General features: G+C 44.7%; 1 protein-coding gene across 1 annotated transcript in view; it reads left to right on the plus strand.

The window, feature by feature from the left end:
* LOC138645074 (BOS complex subunit NOMO1-like) overlaps positions 1-14,636 on the plus strand; it is an 81,288-nt gene extending 66,652 nt beyond the window's left edge. Inside the window, exons 30-31 of the mRNA XM_069734115.1 lie at positions 527-619; positions 14,098-14,636. Coding sequence (XP_069590216.1) covers positions 527-619; positions 14,098-14,229 — 225 coding nt within the window. The 3' untranslated portion in view covers positions 14,230-14,636. The remainder of the gene's footprint in view (positions 1-526; positions 620-14,097) is intronic.
* Positions 14,637-15,549: the final 913 nt, after the last annotated feature.

Below are 15,549 nucleotides of genomic sequence, written 5' to 3' on the forward strand. Positions count from 1 at the left end.
TCTGCAGTACATAATGCTGAGCTGTAACATATAATCATGTCTAGATTATACAGTGTCCTGCGCTGTTTATCAGCTTCTTTTACTTAGTCTGCATGCACCAAATATTTTACTATGGGTCAGAGTAGGAGGAAGCTTGAATTACTTCGACTATTTACTTCCTCGCAGTCCTGTGATCACAGCATCATCAGCGCAAATTTAAACAAGCAGTTTGTGTAGAGTAATCAGGAATCTCAAGCTGGCAAGTGCTTTTGTAGATTTGTGAACGAGATAAGAGTACACCCCTACCAAAATAATATTGCAGACAGTGATTGCTGCTACTTGTTGGTGAATTGGGAAAGAGAGGTCTGCAGCGCACAAAGCTGTGATTTACTGGGACAGACTTTAAAAAGGCTCCGTACATGAAGATCAATGCACTGTAATGGTGTACACATGTATATTCTATAGTTTAGGAGAAAAGCAGCATGCCAAGCCTGAGATGTGACATACCGTATATACCTTATGAATGATCTGTTTGTTTGAATTGCAGAGAAAGCTACCTGAGCAAGATGTAGTTCAGGGCTCGTACCTGGCGCTTCCTCTCACCCTCCTGCTGCTTTTGGCTGGGTACAAGTATGACAAGGTAACTAAACCCATACGCTCAATAGTAACGTGCAGCTCTTACTACCCCACACCATACACAGGCTCATGACATGCTCTCCAGAACAGCTGATACATTAATGCATTTCACCAAAGTAATGCCTTCTATGTGATGTAACATGTCATAATTCATCCTGTCTGTATAGGATGGGAACAGGAATTGTTCCCTGTTGAACTTTTAAAAAGGATTAGAATGGATTTAGCAAAACCTTAATATAAAATCCCAACTAATGGATAGGTTATGCATAGGCAAAAATGTCTAGCTGCCGTACGACTGCTGAAGCCATTTGTGGACAAACGCGTGGAGCTGTCATTTGTTCTATAGTTTAACTCTATTACCTGCTCACTTACCATTACAGTACAATACCATTGTGATCTTACTGGAAGGCAGATCAGACCCGGCATCACACCAGTGGTGTTGGTATAGAAATGGTAAATGAAACGGACCCCTAATGTCACTGTATGATGAGAAAAACTCTTTAAAGGGAACCTGTCACCCCCAAAATCGACGATGAGCTAAGCCCACCGGCATCAGGGGCTTATCTACAGCATTCTGTAATGCTGTAGATAAGCCCCCAATGTGTCCTGAAAGATAAGAAAGAGGTTATATTATACTCACCCAGGAGCGGTCCGGCGCAGGCGTACTGTCTGTCCTGTTGAGGGCAGAGCAAAGTACTGCAGTGTGCAGGCACAGGAAAGGTCATAGACCCGGAGCCTGCGCACTGCAGTACTTTGCTCTGCCCTCAACAGGACAGACAGTACGCCTGCGCCGGAGCCGCAGCGTGAAGACAAGAGGACGACGTCATCATAAGAAGATGGGATTCCCCGGACCGTGATGTCCATCGGACAGGACCGCAGCGGGAACGCCCCTGGGTGAGTATAATCTAACCTCTTTTTCTCATTTTTCAGGTAACATCAGGGGCTTATCTACAGCATTACAGAATGCTTGTAGCTAAGCCCCTAATGCCGGTGGGCTTAGCTCATCGTCGATTTTGGGGGTGACCGGTTCCCTTTAAATAGTTAACATCCAGCACCTCTTTGGACGAATGACCCCAGGAATTCCAAGGTTTCTTAAAACATCTATTTATTTCTTCATATTAAAAACAGGTAACAAAAAAGGTCAGGCAGTTTGGATACATGCATGATTTAAAAAAAAAAAGGCATAGAAATCATGAGTGTATCCAAACTGCCTGACCTTTTTTGTTACCGGTTTTTAATATGAAGAAATAAATAGATGTTTTAAGAAACCTTGGATTTCCTGGGGTCATTCGTCCAAAGAGGTGCTGGATGTCATCTATTTGATGCATATCAACCTTCAGCCAGTGGATCCGTGCAGCCTGGAGGACATATTAACCAGAGGAGGTGGTGAACTGACATTCTCATTTTATATATAAAAACTCTTAAATACTATATAAATGAATACTTTAAAGGCAGTGTCTAGGACTTGAGTGCCTTGGGGGAGATCTGCTCTTTTTCCAGGAAAAGTTTAGAGGCTTTTCTACGTGTTGTATGGGATGGGTAGGAATACTCAGTTCGCCCATAGACAAGACATAGCATTAGTTCAGAAAACCAGCAGACCCCATTTTTAGTCGTTGACAACCCATTTAAATTTCTACAAAATCTATAAATGCAATAGAACATGATGCATATCGCTGTGCACATACAATCACAGTTGGTTACTTGGTTATTGCTCCTACACAATGGTCAAGGATCAGCAAGAGACTTATCTTCTCTCCTGAGTAGAATCAGGTAAAAGTGAGCCCAAAAAAATTAGCCTCCGTGTCCAATAGAATACATTTGAATGGGTATAATCGCATCTTATCTGCCGGGAGAACAGTATGTATGGATTTGAAGGCACAGTGCCCAGAAGTCTGTAGTCACTCTAAGTGACTGCAAACGTGTGAACCCTCACAGCACACACTGTCAGGATTCTCCAGTGCTGGTGCTGAACCAGGCAGTCATATCACCGCGAGTATACAATATGTATATTCCTGGCCACATTCCGACTAGATGTGTGTCGCCTCACTCAATGCAAGTGGATTGAGCGAGGCCATGCCCATGTAATTGAAATGTGGCCAGAAATGGATATATTGCTTACCTCACAAGACCGCCCAGTCTCGTCACCACCACTGCAGAATCCTGACAGCGTGCGCTATGAAGATTCACAAGTCTGTAGAAACATAGTAACTGCAGACTTTCGTGCCAAATTTGGACAACCTATTTAAATAGGTTGGACATTGCAGACCATGCCTTTTTTGTTAGTCTATGCAACAACGAGCTGATCGCAGTTTCTCCTTACCCAAGACGCCTGCAGTAATCTGTAAGGATATTAATCAGCAGTAGCGATGGGGGAACCGGAACAGTAAAGTTCGGGGTCCGTACCGAACACCTAGTGTTACTGTTAGTGTTCGGCACCATGAACATCGGGTGTTTTCTGCGCTGTCATGCAGATAATTACCGCCTGTTGGAGAGCTGCAGTTCCCAGCTGATGACCGCGAGAGCATGTGCCGCTGATAGGAGTATTCATGAGCCGGCGCCTGTGCTATAAATAAATTGAAAAAAAAAAAAATTAAATGGGGTCTCTTCTATTTTAGATAACCAGCGCAAGTAAAGCTAACAGCTGTGGGCTGCAACACTCAGCTGTCAGCTTTATCATGGCTGGTTATCAAGAATAGAGGGGACCCCACATAGCTTTAAAAACAAAAAAAGTATTTAATTACATAATTTTAACAAATTGAGTGGTCCCCCTTCATCTGACAACCAGCCAAGCTAAAGCAGACTGCTGGGAGCTGGTATTCTCTTTTTTTTTATTTAACCCCTTAGTGACCGAGCCAAATTTTTGAAATCTGACCAGTGTCACTTTATGTGGTAATAACTCTGCAACGCTTCAACAAATCCCAGTGATTTTGAGATTGTTTTTTCGTGACACATTATACTTTATGATAATGGTAAATTTTGTTCAACATTTTTTGTGTTTATTTATAAAAAATATCAAAAATTTGAGAAAAATGTTAAAAAATTAGCAATTTTCTAAATTTGAATGATTATCCCTTTAATCCAGATGGTCATACCACAGCAAACCATTAATAAATAACATTTCCCACATGTCTGCTTTACATCAGGACCATTTGTAAAATATTATTTTATTTTGTTAGCAGTTTAGGAGGTTTAAAAACGTAGCAGCAATTTTTCATTTTTTCAAAGAAATTTACAAAATTTATTTTTTTAGGGAACTATCCATGTTTGAAGTGACTTTAGGGGTCCCATATATTGGGAAACCCACAAACGTGATACCATTTTAAAAACAGCACCCCCTGACATATCAAAAACTGCGGTCAGGTAGTTTATTTAACCCTTCAGGTGCTTTACAGGAATTAATGCAAAGTGGTATGACAGAAATGAAAATGTGTATTTTTACCACCTAAATGTCTCTAACTTCTAAACAGATTACTACAGCCGTCAGACTCTAAGGCCGCTATTTGGTCATGAATGGCCATGGCAAACATCAGGACAACAAAATCATGATATGAGGGTACCAATTGGGACAAAGAAGAAGCCCCCACGCTCTGTTAACCATTTGTAATGATATAGTCACTATTGACAGCAGCATCTAAGGGGTTAAACAGATTTAGAAGGTGCAAATACTGATCGTGGCTGATACAGCAAGTTGTCAGCTATAGTGTACAACCGACAGATGCTGGATTGTCATCTGTATGGGGAGGCTATTCTCTTATATCTCAGGTCAGTTAAAAGGCGTATTGGCGGTCATTAAGGGGTTAAATAGATTTTTATTAACAATATAACGAAGTACATCAGAATGCCATTTACATTACAATATGTTACATGCACATTTTCTTATTTTAATAAACCCCCAACATTACCCCAACAGCCCCCCTCCCCCATAAGACAGCTCATTCCCAATCTGCACTCCTCTGAGGCCATCTCTGCCTCAAGTAATCTTACCCTTATCCAAGTCCTAAGAAACCCGACTTCTATACTCCTCAGTCCAGTTCAAGCCAAGGAGACCACATTCTATTAAACATTTCTATTTTCCCCCTTTTTTTGTACACCCCCTTTTCCAATTTTAGACCATGTTGTACATATTGGAGAAATTCCCTCCTCACAGGTGGTTCCGCATTTATCCAATTTCGTGCTATCACTTTCCTAGCCATGTATAGTAGCCTAGCGATTGCAATCTTCCAGGTATTGTCAACTCCAATTTCTTCCACATATCCCAGCACGCATACTATCGGATCTCTAAGAACTCTACACTTATAAGCTACTTCAACCCGGCTCAAGACCACCACCCAAAAAGCAGCCAGCCTAGGACACGTCCACATCATGTGATATATTCCTGCATTCTCACTCGCACACCTCGGACACTCAGAATTGGCACGCAACCCCGCTTTGTGTAGCACTTCCGGAGATTTATATAGTCTGTGCAAAATGTATAGCTGCGAGAGCCTATATGGTTCACTCAAGGATAGTCGCGGAACCCACTCCATCACCGATTCCCAGGCTTCATTCTCTATCGGCCCCACTTCTCTCTCCCACTTAGCTCTCGCCTTTATAGGGAAATCTAGCAGAAATGTGTGCATAAGGTCCTTATACAGAGTGGAAATAACTCCCCTTGTAGTTCCGTCACCACACACATATTCCAACACTATATCATCTTGAACCCTGATACCAGCCTTCTTATTCTGAGCTCTAAAGGCATGTCTCATCTGCGCATACTGATATTCCCCTGCGGATCTCAGACCAAACTCAACCTGCAATTGGGAAAAGGATTTCAATGCTTGCTGCTGGATTATCTGGTGAACAAAGCAAATTCCCTTAGTCTGCCATTCCATCAGTCCTCCCAGAGCCTCGAATTCCTTTAAATTGTTGTTAGACCATATCGGTGTGAATTTAGTCAGCCCTGTAACCCCACGAATCTGCCTTAGTCTATTCCATAATTTACGAATCAGGAACAGGGTTGGATATAATTTCCCTAAAGTGCCCAAGGAGCCATCTTCCAAACACTGAACCACCGGCCGTCGGCCTGTCACCTCTTCCATCAGGTGTTGTACTGCACTGGATGACGCCCCTCGCGCCCAGCCCTTCAAATGCTGACTCTGGGCTGCAAGAAAATATATTTCCGGGTTGGGCAAAGCCAAACCACCATCTTCCTTGGGTCGCTGAAGCGTCTCCAGGCTAATACGTGGATATTGTCTTCCCCATATCAAACTTCTAAAGAGGGCATTAATCTGCCTGAACTTCCCCCGAGGGATCCAAATTGGCGCATTGTGTAAAACATATAGAATTTTAGGCATCAGGACCATCTTAATAAGGTTAACCCTTCGACCACCGATAGATGCAGTTTATTCCAGGCATCTACCTTCGCCTTGAGTACCCCCATAACAGGAGTCAAATTCCTTTGTAGGAACTCCGCAATTGGGACCGAGATCCATATTCCAAGGTATTTCAATTGGGAAACCACCTTTAGCCTCTCATCCCCAACATCCTCACTCACATTCTCTCCTACGTCATCCACCCTAAAAAGAACCGATTTACCCCAATTAATTGTTAGTCCCGACACGGTACCAAATCTCTGAACAATTTCAATGGCCCCTCTCAGTGAATCATCCGGATCAGCCAGGAACAGCAAAACGTCATCCGCGTATAGCGCTATTTTTTCCTCAATTTTCCCATACCTAAACCCAGGGACTCTATCAGACTGCCGAATCTTAGCAGCAAGAGGTTCTACAGCTAAAGCAAACAGGAGGGGTGGGAGCGGGCATCCCTGCCTAGTACCCCTAGCCAGCTCTATAGGTCGAGACAGCTCCCCGTTTACTCTAATTCTAGCCGACGGTAATGAATACAACAGCTGTATCCAGGCCACAAACTGCGGACCAAACCCCATACATTCCAACACCTGCCATAGGTATCCCCACTCAACACTGTCAAACGCCTTATGGGCATCTAACGATACAATCACTCTTCGACCACAGTTGTCAGACTCCACCTGCAAATTCACATATAGCCTCCGCAAATTAATCGCCGTTGCCCTATCAGGCATAAAGCCAGACTGGTCCGAATGCACCAGACTCGCAATAACACTAGAGAGGCGGAGAGCCAACACCTTGGCCAGAAGCTTGACATCAATAGTTAGTAAAGAAATTGGGCGGTATGACTCCGGTTTCCCCAAATCCTTATCCTCCTTTGGAATAACCACTATTATGGCCTCTCTCATAGAGGCTGGCAAGCACCCTCGGGACCTAGCTTCCTCCAGTACCATTTTTAATCTAGGAATCAACACTTCTGCCAAACCTTTATAGATCTCAGCGGGTAGCCCATCAACCCCAGGCGCCTTCCCATTAGCCATGGACATCAATGCCCGACTCAATTCCTCCTCAGTGATAGGGGCCTCAAGGCTCTCCCTATCTGCCTCATTCAGTCTCGGCAGATCCAGACCCTCCAAGAAGGTCAATGTATCCTCGACCGATTCACCCACCCGGGAGGAATACAAATCTGCATAGAAGTCCGCGAAGGCCCTCAAAATCTCAGGCGTTTCCGTTATTCTACCTCCACTTGTAGGTTCCAAAGAGTGTATATATGAAGATCCTCTCTGAGCAGCAGCCACCACCGAGAGCATATGTCCCACTGTTTTCTCCTTCCTGATAAAACAACACTCTTTGGAATTCCCGCTTCCTCTCAGCTTTGTCTAACAGAATTTTTTCCAAATGGTTTTGTGCATTTTTCATCCTTCTCTCTGCCTCAGGAGTTCGCAGTGTGGCCATCCCATCTTCTGCCTCCTTCAACTCCTCAACTGCTGCCTTTTCTGCCTCTCTCGTCCTCCGCTTACACCTACAAATGTCCCTAAACAGTAGTCCCCTCAGATACGCCTTCATTGCATCCCAAATCGTAAGAGCGTCAGTGCTTCCATCATTTAAGACAAAGAACTCCACCACCTCCTGTCCTATACTTTCCAACTCAATACTCTGTAACCAATTAGGATGAATCTTCCAATCTCTCCCATTTATCGAACGTGCCCCCTCCAATCTAACCTCTACTTCAATTGGACTATGGTCTGACAAGGCCCTTGGCAGATATCTCACCTCCCCAACCAGTGTGTCCAAAATCCTGTTACCCAGAGCCATATCAATTCTAGAGAGCGTGGCATGCGCCGGTGAATAACATGAGTACCCTCTCTCCCCAATATGTCTGACCCTCCAAAGATCAATCATACCTATCTCCTGTATATAGGTGCCAAATGTTGTAATGTGTCCCTCCGACCTATTCTGAGTATTTTTATTTTTGTCCCAATAATCATCACAGATGTTATTTAGATCCCCGATAATTATTAACGGCGTTGGCCCCCATCTTTCCACTCGCTCCATTACTTCTCTGATCTTTTTGCTAGAGTAGGGAGGCGGAATATACATCGCAGCAACACACATCATCACTCCATACAATATACACCGTATTAGTACGTACTGCCCATCCACATCCACACATACCTTCACCTCCTCATACTGAACTCCCGCTGGAACCAAGATTGAGACTCCTCTTGCATACGTGGAGAAGGTAGAGTGGTATCCCTTTTGAATCCAACGTCTATTTAGGACATCCACCTTTTCCCTTTCCAAATGCGTCTCCAGCAAACATATCATTGAGGCCCGTTGGTCTCTTGCATATTGCAAACTCGCGGCTCGTCTGGATTTTTCCCCCAGGCCTCTCACATTCCAGCACAAAATCTTAAAACGGGTCCCCATCAATTGACTCATCTTCACTAAAGGTACCGTCACACTAGACGATATCGCTAGCGATCCGTGACGTTGCAGCGTCCTGGCTAGCGATATCGTCCAGTGTGACAGGCAGCAGCGATCAGGCCCCTGCTGTGCTCTCGCTGGTCGGGGAAGAAAGTCGAGAACTTTATTTGGTTGCTGGACTCCTGCTGACATCGCTGGATCGGCGTGTGTGACACCGATTCAGCGATGTCTTCACTGGTAACCAGGGTAAACATCGGGTAACTAAGCGCAGGGCTGCGCTTAGTAACCCGATGTTTACCCTAGTTACCATCCTAAAAGTAAAAAAAAACAAACCGTACATACTTACAGCTGTCTGTCCTCCAGCGCTGTGCTCTGCACTCCTCCTGTACTGTTGTCGGTATCGCTGCAGCGTCGCTTAGTGTGACGGTACCTTAAGAGTATCATCATTCTTGAGCACGAGCTGTCTAACTTCCCTCCCCCCCCTCTCCCAACTCCCCCTCCCACCCATCCCCCCTCACATCTAACCATTCCACCTCTTTTCAAGAGTGGGGCATCATCGCCCATAGCGAACACTCCGTTTGGCATTGCCTTCCCAACCCTCCTCCCACCACTGTACATAACAGGATTTCAGACATTTTGAAAAACAACGTGCCTCAAAATATTTTAACGTAGATTTATTTACACACGCAAGAAACCTGCATACACTTATAATATGCCGCTTACCCTTCCTCCCCCTTTCCCAACAGCCATTACACCATCCCTTTAACTTTAACTGATTACAATCCAGCTCCCTTCTTCACCCCCCATACCCCCTGAGTTGTCAATCACATGACTCTTTTCCAACTGACAGATAAGTAAACAAAATCAGACTCTTCCCACAGTTTCAGTCTCCTTTTCCTTTAAGCTTTTTAGCATTAATATCTATCCACTGGGTAGCTTCCTCCGGCTTCTGAAAAAAGTGAACTTTATCAAACGCCACCACCCTCAGTCTTGCTGGAAACATCATGGAGTATTGCACTCCCAGCTCCCTCAGCCGTCTCTTGATACCCGTGAACATCATCCGTTGTCTCTGCACCAAAGCAGAATAGTCTGGGTAGATAGCAATCCTTTGGCCTTCAACTGTCAGATCCGTCATGTCTCTAGCCTTCCTCAGGATAATATCTCTGTCTCTATAATTTAGAATTTTGGCTAGCATGGTACGGGGATTCGCTCCAGGGACAGGTGGTTTCGGTGGGACCCTATGCGCTCTTTCTACCGCGAACACTTTTGTTAGCGCCATATCTCCAAATGTCTCTAACAGCCAGTTTTCAATATATTCCGTTGGATTCCTCCCTTCAGCTTTTTCAGGGATGCCCACTATGCGAATATTGTTTCTTCTGGACCTGTTCTCAAGGTCCTCATTTTTCGCAGCCAATTCAGCTATAGCTTGAGTGAACTTTTTCTCTGCTTTCTGCAGCTGCACTATATGATCTTCTGCAGTGCTCACTCTCTCCTCTACCTCCCCCACACGTTTGTCAATCTTCTGCATGGCTGCATTTATCTGGGCTGTGTCTCCCTTAACCTCCTGTATCTGTAAAGTCAGAGACTGTTTACATGAAGAAACCAGCGCAAAAACGTCCCTCAAGGTAGGCTCAGCTTCTGGCGCCATTTCCTCGGGTCCCCCTTCTGCCACCGCCATTTTGCTCTCCTTTCTCCCCTGTTGTACCTCATGTTCTCCTGCTGGGCTCTCCTCCTCCTCCTCCTCCTCGGTATCAGCTCCGGCTCCCTCCTCTGCGGCCTCCGCTCTCGCAAACTGCTGGAGCTTTGCCGCTACCTCCATGCGCTTTCTACATGCGGCGTTCTCCTTGTCTACCTTCTCCCTTGTATCGGCGCCATCTCGGATTGCGCCTGCATCCCCGGCTCCCGTGTCCTTCTGCCGTCTCCTGGTCATATTCGCCGGTTCCAGCGCTACCGCTCAGCACCGCCGGACTCTCCAAGTCTCCCCGCCGCCGGTAAGCCCCCTCAGGGACCGAACAGCAGCGGCTCTGTAGGATTATTGAATATACAGCAGCGGGAGCTCCCTGCCGCACGTCCGTTCACATGGACTCTCAGGCCTCGCCCGGAGCTGGTATTCTCAGGTTGGTAAGACCTATGGATCTTGCGTGCTTCCACCTCCCAGTCTAAAAATAGCAGCCCGCAGCTGCCCCAGAAAAGGCGCATCTACTCTGGCACTTTGCCCGACACTTCCACTTGCCCTGGTGTGATGGCTAGTGGGGTAATCGTTGTGGGGTTGATGTCAGCTGTTTTATGGTCACTGACATCAATCCCACAGGTTAGTAATGGAGAGGTGTCTGAGATTCCCCCATTACTAACTCCATAGTTAGATTGTAAATACAACACAGACAGTATAATATCCTTGAATTGAAAGAAGGGTACAGACTGTGCTTTTTTATTTTTATTTCAAATAAAGCAGTTATGCTCACCTTACCCCTATTCCTTTGTCCACACATGCACATGTACACGTATATTCTAATCCTGTTATATAGGTAGGTTACCCTTCTTGGCCCCATCTTGGTATAACCATCACTTGTCCTGGTATGTATGTCCTAGCATATGTCCCGCGTTCTGCCGCTGTTCTTTAATGCATAGTAAAAAATTAACAATTCTACTCACCTTCTCTCCACTCCCTCGTCGTGCGGCGTCCTCTTCCGAATCTGGCAGCTTATGTCAGCGTGCAAGCGTCAGGAGCACATGACGTCACTGCCATGTTCCCCTAGTCACGTACCCGCCAACGTCAGCGGCTGGCCTCTGATTAAATGTGCCTCTCTGTCTCAATACACTTCAGCTGAATGTGCATGCAAGGACACACATCCAGTTGAAGTTTGCACTGTCTTTGGCGGACCCCACCGTCACAGGCCTGGTTGTGACTTCTGCGATCGTGGTTTTTAGACCCCCGAGTACAGACTATTTTTGGCTTTTTCTTTGCTTTCATAGGATAACATGGAATTTAGATAGTTTGTCTCGTTCTTAGTAACTTTTCCAGAGATCTACCGTTGTTTTTACAGCTACAGTGCAGTAGCCTGCCTCATTATGAGAATGACCTTTAGTGTATTGATAGTGATGGCTTAAGGGCCTGAATAATGACCAGTGTGTGCCTGTGGTTTCTCATTACATAAGATGCCGGAGCCGCCGGTGAGATGTGTGGAACCATCCGTCACACTTTGTTAACCTGACATGTGTAAACAGTTTTTGGCTGGAAAATAGGTCAGACTGTGTCATTAATTGCACTGAAAAGATCCAACTCAAGAGTTTCATGCGTCTGATAAACTGCAGCAGGTTGTAGTGGAAGTTTTAAGCATTTATACAGCCAAGTGTATTAGATAAACCCTGCTTATAATTATGAAGCTCACAGAAGAAAATGCCAGCTTCTACGTATGGGTCGCACTATAATTTGCTTACACATATTATGGCGCTTAATTAGTATCACAGTAGTCCCTGATTCCAGCAGGGCTCATGTTAATCAGAATGGAAACTCTGGTTTCTGTCTGCTGCCTAGAAAATGAAATTCTGCATTACTGAATGTCCAATTACCCAAAAAGTGGAATATTCTGCTTCCTTGTGCTGCTTGTGTTGTAGGAATTTATGACCATGCATATTGCATAATCCAAGACTGCCATCATATCAGTGGAAAGCACTTAAAGGGACTCTGGAAATCCTTTTACTGTTGTCTGTTCCATAATGCAGTGCAAGAATATAACTACTATCATACTGCTCCCTATGTACAAGAATATACTATAATAATGCCCCATGTTCACGACTATAACTACTTACTCCCTATGTATAAGAATATAACTACTGTAATACTGCCTCTATTGTACAAGAACATGGCTACTATAATACTGCTCCTATGTACAATATTGTAATTACTTCATTACTGCCTCCTATGTACAAGAATATAACTACTATAATACTGCCTCTATTGTACAAGAACATAACTACTATCATACTGCCTCCTATGTACAAGAATATACCGTAACTACTATAATACTGCGCCCACGTACATTATTAGAACTACTATAATACTGCTCCATATGTACAAGAATATAACTACTATAATACTGCCCCCTATGTGCAAGAATATAACTACTAAAATATTACTCCCTGTATAAAAAAATATAACTTCTGTAATACTGCCCCCTAGATACAAGAATATAACTTTATAATACTGCCTCCTATGTACATGAATATAACTACTGTATATCCTCGAGTGCAAGCCAAGTTTTTTAGCACATTTGCTGTGTCCCCCAATGAATGACTCGGAGAAAAGGATTTTACTTTGAGTGCACAAAAATCCCTATTTTTTTTATGCTGGGAAAGCCCTCTTCGGTTTATACCCTATTGAGGGTCCCAGAAGACAGAGGGAAAGCAGCAGCGGTGGAGCATTGGTTCACAGGAGGCAGGAGCCAGCTGCTGCGGCTAACTCGTGACCACTGCTAAAGAGAGATGAATATTCACTGTGCTCGCAGTGAATATTTATTTCTCTTTAATAGAGGGCACAGTAGTCGCAGCTGCCATCTCCTGCAGCTGGGTGATCATGTGTGCCTGCTACCTATTCATTCCCTTTAGTAGCGGGCACATGTGATCGCTCGGCCGCTTAAGCTGCTGGCATCGGAAAAAGACGCTGCGAGGGAGTACAGGGATGGTAAGTAGGATGGTTTATTTTTTTAATGTTTTTTTTTTTATGGGGGCCATGCATACCAGGATGGGGGATGAGGGGACCGTGCATTCCAGGATGGGGATGAGGGGACTTTGCATACCAGGATATGGGGATAAGGGGGCTGTGCATACCAGGATATGGGGCTGAGGGGGCCGTGAATACCAGGATGGGGATGAGGAGGTCGTGCATACCAGGTTGGGGATGAGGGGGCCGTGTATACCCGGATATGGGGATGAGGGGGCCGTGCATACCAGGATGGGGGATAAGGAGGTCGTGCATACCAGGGTGGGGTGAGGAGGCCGTGCATACCAGGGTGGGGATGAGGAGGCTGTGCATACCAGGGTGGGGATGAGGAGGTCGTGCATAGCAGGGTGGGGTGAGGAGGCCGTGCATACCAGGGTGGGGATGAGGAGGTCGTGCATAGCAGGGTGGGGTGAGGAGGCCGTGCATACCAGGGTGGGGATGAGGAGGCTGTGCATACCAGGGTGAGGATGAGGAGGTCGTGCATACCAGGGTGGGAATGAGGAGGTCGTGCATACCAGGGTGGGGATGAGGAGGTCGTGCATACCAGGGTGGGGATGAGGAGGTCGTGCATACCAGGCTTATACTCAAGTTTTTTGTGGTAAAATTTTGTGCCTCGGTTTATATTCGCGTTGGCTTATATTCAAGCATATACAGTACTTTAATACTGCCTCCTATGTACAAGAATATACTATAATACTGCTTGTATGTAGGCATAAAATTGTGTTGTTTTTTTTATTCAAGTTGTCACAAATAGCGACTCATTGGTCATGAACATTAGCTGTCACCTTTACTTTCACCATCGTTCACATTGGATGCCATCTTTGGAATTCTGTCTAATGTTTGTAAATTAAATTTTAATATGGAGGAGGTCAGATCCCACAGTTACAAAATAAATAAATAAATAAAAAATTACCATATATCTATTTAATATAATTTTTATTTTTCTAAATATTCTATGAAGTCCTGATTCTCTTGTCTCCCTGTTACTAGTTGTTTCCCCTGCTGCTGCAGTTGACAAGCCGTCTGCAAGGAGTCCGTGCTCTTGGACAGACTGGAGCTGACCCCGCCAACCCAGAGGATGCAAAAAGACTTCAAAAAAGACAAAAGACACGGAGGACGTGAAGACGAGGGACCGCGGTGTGAAGTGACATCAATGTCCTGCTCCAGACCCCTGGGACATGTTACGGAAACTCTACTTGGTTTGAAAGAAATTACAGACTTGAGAGTTTCTCTGCTCTACATGATCCTTTTTTAAAAAAAAAAAAAAAATATAACCTGTTTTGTACATTGTGGGTTTGTATCAAAAGATCCCGGAAGATGATTTGAATTGGAAATGAAGAAATTTGATCTTTTTTTTTTTTTTTTGTTTGTTTTTTTTAATTTTGCCACTGGAGATAATTTATTTTTAACATTTCTAAAATAATTGATTGTCGGCAGCTTCTCCATAATAAGCAAAAAAAATTAAAAAATTTCTACAACTGATTTCCCAAGGTAACCTAAATAAAAAGCAACATGGTTTTCTCTTTCTACATTACTGTGATACAGAGTTTTGTTCTTGAAATCCTGCTCTATGTCAATCATCGAGACCATAGATTAAACGGGGGAAATTATGAAGACTGGCATTTCTTAAGAAGGTCTTAACGGTGCGCTGGAACTGGAAAAGCCAATTTGTTTATTAGCGGCAGAAAGTAAAATCTTCACCAGTCGGAGGCTCTCCCCTACTGCTAAACCCCAGTTTTCTCTGCTGCAGATGTAGCAGAGTCCAGTTGTTGGCTGTGTATAACCTCGGCTCACGTGACGCCAGCGCCCAATCCGTGCCGGTGTCACTGTTCCCGCCTCTTGTCGAATTGAGCAGGAAGAGGAAGTTGGAGATCAACTGTGGCCCGGACCTCCTCTTCATGTTCGATTTTGTCCGGAGACGGTGACGCCAGCTCTGATTGGCGGCCGTTGTGACACCGCACCGCGTGAGAGTCCCGGGAGAACAAGTGCCAACACCATGGGAACAACGCCGGCACAGGAGGGCCAAACATTTTTGATCAAGAAGGGCTTGTCCTAGTAGTGGACAACCCCTTTAACCAGTAGTTGTTACGGCTCTGTCTGGATTTCCGCTGATAATTTTTTAGCTAACAAGTAAGTTTTAAATCAAACCATGTCCTCCTTTTTATGACATTATATGGCAGGGGATCTAACCAGCTACCAGTTTATATGTGATAATAACCAGAAGCATTAATTTTCTAGCAAAATTAAAAACCTAGTACTTGTGACGGACATGAAGATGGAAATAAATGGCAAGTACAGGTTAAGCACTGATCAGTACGATTTCTATTCCTAATAGACTTTTTACAGTATGGTCTCCAGAGAAATGTGGAACTAAACATCACCGGAGCACTATTGGACACAGTCGTGAATAACCATGTTGTTTGTAATAAGAGCGTCCAGCTG

Source organism: Ranitomeya imitator, chromosome 7 (assembly GCF_032444005.1).
Source record: "Ranitomeya imitator isolate aRanImi1 chromosome 7, aRanImi1.pri, whole genome shotgun sequence".
Taxonomy (NCBI): Eukaryota; Metazoa; Chordata; class Amphibia; order Anura; family Dendrobatidae; genus Ranitomeya; species Ranitomeya imitator.